Genomic DNA, 8,488 nt, shown 5'->3' on the forward strand with positions numbered 1-8,488 from the left:
CAGTGTTGACCTTTGTTGCCATCATACTTACTTGAGGAAGTATCTCTGGCCAGAGGCGGTCTTGGCCATCTCCCATCCCGGTGGCAGCGGCATGTCATCAGGAATCTCATAAGAAGATTGACGGAGATGTTGAGGGGAAGCACCTGGTGGGGCCATGCCAGACAGGGAGCCACCAGAGACAGCTCCCAATTGCAGGGAGGCCGGGGACGAGTGTGCACGGACATGGTGGGGTGTGAGTGCTCCACCACTCCCAGCATCAGTGCTGGCCTAGAGAGAGAAGAGAAGCAGAATGAATGTAGTTCCACAGTGTTTTGAATAGCTCTGAAATAGTTATGGCATTTTAAAAAAGGGTAAACACAGATGAAGTTTGTGTTAAACTAAAATTGTTTGAATAACTATATTCATAATGATTTTTTAAAATGTTTAATTTATGAGAACATACAACTGCCACAACACCAGTATACCAGTATACTATTAGAGGTGGGGGAAGAAAATCGGTATGGTACAGTATTGTGATATTTTTCTCTGGCAGTATCATATCGATACATGGATGCTAAGTATCATTTTTTAAATTTCAAATAAATTATCATTATTACAAACTTTAAAAATATATATATTTTTGTAGCCTACTCAATAAAACAAACTACTTTTAAGTCCATAAGATACAATTTGGTGCAAAAAAAAAAAAAGAATGTAAGATGAACAAACTGAAAATGTTACTTTATTAGAGAAAGGGTGACAAAGCTTAATTTGCAGTTGAAAACAGATAAATAAATACATCACAATATATGGCAATTCATAGTATAGCATACTGCAACATTTTTAAAATTGCAGTAATATTGTGTCATGACTGAAGTATCGTGATAATGTCATATCATGGGGGCTCTGGTGATTCCCACCCCTAATATTTCTTTAAAAAACTAAAGAAAATAAAAAAAATACATCTTTTTGATTTTGAACAGAAAAAACTGTGCATTTGAGTCTGTCAACAGGCAATGGTGAGAATTCAAACAATACTGGAAACACAGCATAAAGGATTTTTATGGGCAGACCGTTTGAATAGATCACCCTGGTTTAGCATTTCAGTCACTTCTTATACGTTAAAATCGCTCCACATTCATGTTAAGGAAGTTTTTCTCCTGTGCATGTGTGGGCAGGTTTGGGAGTTGTTTTAGTCTGAGGATTTGGGGGGGCAGAGGCCTGCGAGGAGAGCGCAGACTCGCTGCACAACAACGCATGCGCACTGGTAACTAAACTCCACAGAGACCACAAGCAACAGTTGTGGGGGACGGTAGGGGTGGACAGGGGAAGGGGGTAAATAGGACGAGTTCAACCATCGAAATTTTTGATTTTAAATCATCTTAATCACAAAAAACACTGTTTTGGAGATTCTCTTTACGTATTCCCACATGATTGCCACTCTTCTTAAAACAGGCTTTGCAATCATAAATCTAACCAAAACATTTGAACAAATTCACTTTATTATGTAGGTTCAGACAATCTGACAACATAGATGAAGTGTAATGTATTCTCTTATCTGCTGTGGATGCTTTTTCTTTACTAAAAAGGCCAAACAAACAAATAGCTCTGAGAATATTTTGGTTACTCCACTTTTACGCACAGGCCCCACAGGCCGTTTCTTTGCGATGATTTAACCAATCTCATTAAAGCTTGTTAGAAATGTTGTTAAAACCAATGTGGTTTAATAAAAATATGTAAATGAATGTTAAGTTAATTAACTTTAAAAAGTGCAAATAGCCCTACACAAAAAAGGGACTTTTTTGTCCTCAAGTTTAGGATCTGACCACAAATACAAGCTTCCACAGCACAGGGGTGATTTACTAAAGGCTCACAACAAATACAAAGTAGAATAATGCAATAAGACAAATCAGGATAAAATAATTATAAAGTCATTATTAGCAGTCACGTAGAGTTACTGTGGGCCTGGGCCCCCACAGGATGGGCCTTGCTTTAATCGTGATTTCTGGGAAGGGGCAGAGGAGAGACAGGGCGGGCTTACTTGTCTGGAATGGGACTTTGGTTCAGGAGGTTTGAAGAAGGAGTCTGGCAGTTTCCTCATCCTCATGGGTACGGAGGGGGGCACGATAGTGTTTTTCGGGTTCATCACGGCGTTAAAAAGAGCCTCCAGATCGGTCTCCGAGTCGCCCCGAACATGGACGATCTGGTGTCCGGCAGGAGGGTTGTGCTGGCTCGGATCCATTGTCCCAAAACAGTCTGTGAACTTTAAGAGTCCAAAAATGTCGCGTTCAGAAACTCACAAAAACAAATTTGAGTCAATCCCAAACTTTTTTTTGTCTTCACGCGGCAGGAAATATCGACGCCACTCAGTAAAAGTTATCCCGAATCATTCTAAAGTTTAACACACGAGCAGTTTACTGTCTTCCAAAGTGTGTGAAATCTGCAGTGAAACACAGCGCTTTCCTGTTGTTTCTTGCTGGCATAGTTGTAACAAAGCGCATATCTGCTCCACACTGGAATATGTTGTCGTCCGGCCCAAACTTTTCCAAAAGAAAAAAAAAAGAGGCAAACGCAGCCACAAACGACGAAAAACACAACAAACACTCAGTTGGAAAAGTCCCACTTCTGCGTTTCTGTTGAAGCTGTTAGTGAAAATTGTTAAAAGAAAGCTTCATAGTTCGCAGAGTAAATCTCCGCAGCTCACTTTCTAGAAAAAAAGACTTTTGCTGCAGTCGGGTCTAAACTTTGGGCAGGACATCAAACTTTATGACTCATGGGACGTCTGCTCCAGGGGCGGAGCCTGGCTTTAATTGGGCCAAGAGTCTTTAAAGGGCCTCTGAAATCAACTGTACCGAAGTTTTCCCCGATTACATCAAAACATGAACTTTCATCAGTGGTGGAGGAATTATTCAGATTATTTACTTAGATAAAAGTACTAATACCATCCCTTGAAAATACTCTGCTACAAGTAAAATTCCTGCATTGAAAAGGTACTTAAGTAGAAGTAAGTAGCCTACAATCAGGAAAATGTACTTGAAGTATTAAAAGTAAAACTTCCTGATGCAGAAAGATCTTTAAAAAAAAAAAAAAAAAAACCCACCATACCAAATATCTCAAAATAAGAAAAGTACACAAGAAAAGTTCACCCCCAAAACTAAAAATTGTTTTAAAAAAGAGGAAAATAAAGTCTAAATTATATTTTTAAAAAATTAGAAATACACCTAAAATTTCAAATTAATGAAATAGAATACAACACCCACAAAACTCCAAATAATAAATAACAGAAAAAACACCCCAAACTCAAAATTATTTAAAAAACAAAAAACAAAAAGAAATAATAAAAAATAATAATATGAACAAAACTGAAAATAACACCCCACCAACACGCTGAATCATTTCAAAAATAGAAAAAGACATAAATGTTTATCAAAATAATTGCCATTAGTTTCCTTTGTATCCAAAAAATTAATCAACAACTTATAACTTATTTTTAACTTATAACAAAATATAATATTTCATAAAGTCTTCTTATGCTTTTTATGCCAAACTCTTAATTTGTAAAGTAACTATAGCTATCAGATAAATGTATGCACTTTATAAAAGTAAAATTGTACAACATTTCCCTCTGAAATTAAGTGGAATAAAAGTATAAAGTGGCATGAAAAGAAAATATGCAAGTAAAGTACAAGTACCTCAAATTCACATTTAAGTACAGTACTTGAGTTATACACTACTGTGCAAAAGTCTTAGGCCACTATAGATTTGTAGTTTTAATAAAGTTGTAATGAGGATATACTGCATATATATTTGTTTAGTTATTCTTTACTAAGATACAAAGAATACAGAGAACACATACAATGCATTCAAACACACAAAAAAAAGTCTGAACAAAAAAGCCTCTTTAGATTCAATATTTAGTGTGAAACATGGAATCATACAACTATTAAAATGTAGCTCAAACAGTCAATACTGATATTTGGACATGTCCTGACTGAAACCTGTAAATACGTCAGAAGATTAATATTGTAAATCTCATATTTTCTGCCCAAGAGAGTTCAAGACAAGCTAAATGGAAAGGGAGGTCACACTAAATATTTGATGCTTAAGCCTGTCGAAATAGTTCTGTTCTGGCTCTATTTTAGTACAGAGACTACTGAGAAATAAATATGTATGATCATTATAAACTTGCTAAATAACAAAGCTTAAGGTAGCCTCAGACTTTTGCACAGTACTCTATGTAACAACTTTTATTGTGAAATCCTCTCACCCAAAACCTCCAACTGACAGGATTTACAGTGCCCACGACTTTTGTTATATTTTTTATTCAGTAATAAAATAAACCATTCTTACACGAGTGCAATAATCTGGGCAACAATTGCTGAAATAAAATATTCCTTTTTTTGTTGGTAACCCCTTCAACACAACAGGGACCCCTGCTGATGCCAACTGGAGCCCACTTGGGAAAACATTAAATTATGACCCTGCCAGAGTGTTTAGCGAATAGAAAGAATTCCATGCATGTTTCAGTATTTGTTGAGCTATATTATCGTCACTTTAAGATCCCAAACATGCAGGGTGAAAAATATGTGTGGAAACAACATTAAAATGTTAAAATCTCTGTTTGAAGTATTTTTATGAGTTACTTAAAAAAAAAAAAAAAAATCGTACAGTTTTCACAGCATTTTTAAATAGATTTTAAACATGTACATTTATATATAACATACATTTTTAGGCTCCTCTGTGTTTATGTATAAAATATTATAAATTCTTGCTGGATAATGATGCAACATGCAATTTCAAACTCAGTGATTAAACAATAACTCAAACCCACACCTTCTCTCATCAGTAAATATAATGGCACTATTTTTTTCCTTCTTTTTACAGTGCTCATGAAAAGTAGATCCACACAGTTCCCACAATTGTTATGCTAATGAGGCCCCTCTTCCATTGAGAAATCATTTTGTCAAGATCCACTCTCTTTAGATACAGAGGCTCTGTTTCAACTCTTTTTCCCATACGTCTACTGAATGAATGATTATGAAGCCCTATTAAATACCCGCAGACACTGTAAAGCCCGGATGAACAGATTAAACAGCTTCGCTCTGCCACTCACATGCTCATGTCTCTTACCAGATGCACCTCTCATAGATGTCCTTAAAGCATAATATATTTAAGTTATCATTTATGTAATGTTATTTAAGTTATTATCATTATTTCTATTTATTTATTTAATTTAAAAACTTTGATGACTTGAAACATCTGAAATGAGCAAAATAAAGAAATATAGAGTTTTGCGACTGATTCAATATTAATAATTCCTGGTAGGCTATTATGGCATTCACTGTAAAGTTTCATTCATATAGCCTAACTGTCTTATAGGACTTCATATTTGTTTCAATTAAGGTTATTCTAATGTAATTTATATTTAAATTTAATTGTTTATTTGTAATTTATATTGTATCTTAATTTAATCGTTTTCATTTGATTTAAGCTATTAGTTTTATTTTATTTAAAAACTTTGATTACCTTTGGACAACAGAAATGAGCAAAATAAAATCTAAATCTGTAAATGAGCAAAACAAATACATTTTAATGACTTCCTGGACTTGTATTTATATAGCCTAACTGTCCTAGAGGAATTTATACTTATTTTAACTTCATTTATGTTATTTTAACTTATTTTTTATTTTGTGCAAAATTATTATGATTTAATTAAATAAATGAATTTATTGTTTATTTAATTTTACAACTTTGGGAACTTTTTAGCATCATTAAGCCCAATTCTCTTATAGGAATTTATATTTTTCCTGTTATTTTGTAATGTTTCCTTCCAAGGCTCATTTGACTTTTTTAATACTCTGTGCAATACTAATAATTGTGCTGCAAGCACACATATTTCAATGCTTTCTTTGCACACATGCTGCCAGTCAAGAGATGTCCATTGTTTGAGTGAAAGTGGTCATTTTCACATCATTGTAACGCACTCAGACACATTAAAGAGATGAACTGCAAAGTCCCACCGGCCCCGGGGGGACCACCCACTTAGAGAGTCTGGTCACTTTTGGTCAACATCTCTTCATCCGTCTGAGGCGTCTCAGTCTCACCGAGGTTTGGTTGGATGATCAGCAGAAACGGGCTCTATGTAACTGAATGTATCTCTGGCCCCGAAAGGCAGGGCGGCTATAACAGTCCTCCCTGTTTCTAAAGCTTCGGTCTGGTGTTATTACCGGATATAGTGACGCACGGTGTTGCTACAGGCAGCAGGGCAGATGGGAGCTTGAGTGTCCCCTACAGGCTTTAATCAGTACTCTACGATTATAGATCATGATAAACACAAACTTTCTCTCTCGCTCTTTCTCTCTGCCTTCTTTTGCAAATGACTTAAAGTACAATATATATACAGGGCCACCTCCATAAAAAAATAAGTTAATGGATGTAAGCTTTTGGTGTTTTTATCATAAACATTTTTTTTCAGTTTTATGCATAAACTCCCAATTATCTTTCATCTGTTTGATACCTCTGCCAAAGATGAATTCTTTGCATTATGTATATTTCTGAAAGTATGTGTTAGGATGAAGTAAAAAGCATTTTGTCTTCATGTGCAATATTGTCAAAAATAGCCAGTTTTGAAATCTTTTTTACATGCATCCAGCTGATTATTCAGTTGAACAGAAACTGCAGCAGACACTCATCCACTGCATGTTAAATGGACTGTTACAAAACATGAGATTACGCCTCACAACGGACAAAAGCACAAGCTTGAACTTGCATGTGTGGAAATGTCTTCCCTTATTTACAGCTCTCTTGCCCTTTCTTGTTGGGTTTCTGGGTGTTGTGCTGGTTAAGGCTTAAATGTCTTTAAGCTCACCATTGTGCAGTATAATGAATCTGAACACAGTTGTCAGCCAAAGGGAAGAGATTTCAGAGAAGAGTATTCTGAGAAAAGGTTTGGGCGATGCTGTGGACACAGTTTGCCAGACGGACCCTTAATGTACATGATGCTACTGTTTTATTTATATGTGCATGTTGAAAGACTCATTCACTTATTGATGCAAGTGACGGGTGCGGGGTGCTTTTTACTTTATTATTGTTATATTATATAAATACAGTACATTTTTATAATAGTCTGCTGATGAAAAGAAAGGTGGAAACAATGCCCAGTCATTTCTGGGTATTTCTACTGGACATATTTTCGATTCAGTGGCACTTAAATACTTTAACCCTTTGAAACTTGAGAATGTATGGGATGAAGTTACAAATTACAAATCACAAAAAAATACCTGAAATTGAGAAAAAAAAGGAGACAGAGAAGAAAAAATACAACCAAAAAAGGTAAATAGATGAATCAACGAATAAATAAATAAATAAAATAGCTAATTTTTATTATTATTATTAATATAGTTTTCTTTTCATTTTTTCCCCTACATTTTAGTGTCATTGTTTCTCTAGCTTTCTCTCATTTAGTGATTTAGTGAATAGTCAATTTTGAAGTCATTCTCATTTCCTTACTGCTTGCAATATGCGGGATACCACTAACCAAGTTGCTCATTTCCTTTTTAGCCATGTTCTCAAAACCAGTCAAAATAACTTTGTTCAGGTTTCGGAGCTTTACATGCATGTACAAAGCATCTGTACGCAGCACAAGAAAAGCAATGTCTCTGCAGGTTTCAAAGGGTTAAATATCAGAATTGACCTATCCAGATAAAGGCTCAATAATATTTGTCTCTAATCACCTCAGCCCTTTGCCTTTGAAGTGATATTGATGTCCCTTCTCAAATAAACACTATGGGCATCTTTTGTCCGTTTTACTGTAGAATAGTTTTGGTGCAAGATAACAAGGAGATGATGCATGACTCTACATGGTAGTGAGGCACCACATTCACATCATTGTTTACTGCTCCTTGTTACACCTAAGAATGTATGCAATCATAGAACCAGAAACCTGCAGCCAGAAAAAAAAGAAAAAAGAAAAAAGTCATCCCAACTGAGCTTGGGTTTCCTCCACCTCTTGGAGCAAGTCCCAGCAGGTTTACTGAAGGGCAAAACCAGACATGCTGATGAGGGAGGAGCAACTGAGTGCACATCAATAATCCCTGCAGTTTTTCCCCCTGATGCACCTTTCTTTCTGGTATAGAGGCACAGAAACATTATTTTTAACAAAAACTACAGCAGCTAACAACTAAAAACAAAATAGGTTTTGATGTTACTCTAATTTAAGAACACCATTAAATGAACTAAAGCAAGAGTAAAGTTCAGAGTAGATGCAATTGCAACAGATGGCTGCAAACCCTCTGGCAACAGCTCACCTTGTTGAGCCAGTAGGTTGAGTCTACCGCACGAGATATAATCGTCCTTTCTACAGCCATCAAAGAAACACAAACACACCTTCAACGTTACGACACTTCTCACTATAAACCATTTCCGGTCCTTAGTCCATTTTTTGACGATGCTATGCATCACTGAGGGAATACAAGAGAAGAGAAGCGACACTGCACCAAGTCCGTGTATC

General features: G+C 35.7%; 1 protein-coding gene across 1 annotated transcript in view; it reads right to left on the reverse strand.

Moving 5' to 3' along the window:
* The window catches only part of yap1 (Yes1 associated transcriptional regulator), a 35,491-nt gene extending 32,745 nt beyond the window's left edge, over positions 1-2,746 (reverse strand). The window contains exons 1-2 of the mRNA XM_042486644.2: positions 2,021-2,746; positions 32-267 (exon numbers count right to left, since the gene is read on the reverse strand). Coding sequence (XP_042342578.1) covers positions 32-267; positions 2,021-2,221 — 437 coding nt within the window. The 5' untranslated portion in view covers positions 2,222-2,746. The remainder of the gene's footprint in view (positions 1-31; positions 268-2,020) is intronic.
* Between the last annotated feature and the right edge of the window lie 5,742 nt (positions 2,747-8,488).

Source organism: Plectropomus leopardus, chromosome 6 (genome assembly GCF_026936395.1).
Source record: "Plectropomus leopardus strain MGB_pleo_1.0 chromosome 6, ASM2693639v1, whole genome shotgun sequence".
In the NCBI taxonomy this organism is placed as follows: domain Eukaryota; kingdom Metazoa; phylum Chordata; class Actinopteri; order Perciformes; family Serranidae; genus Plectropomus; species Plectropomus leopardus.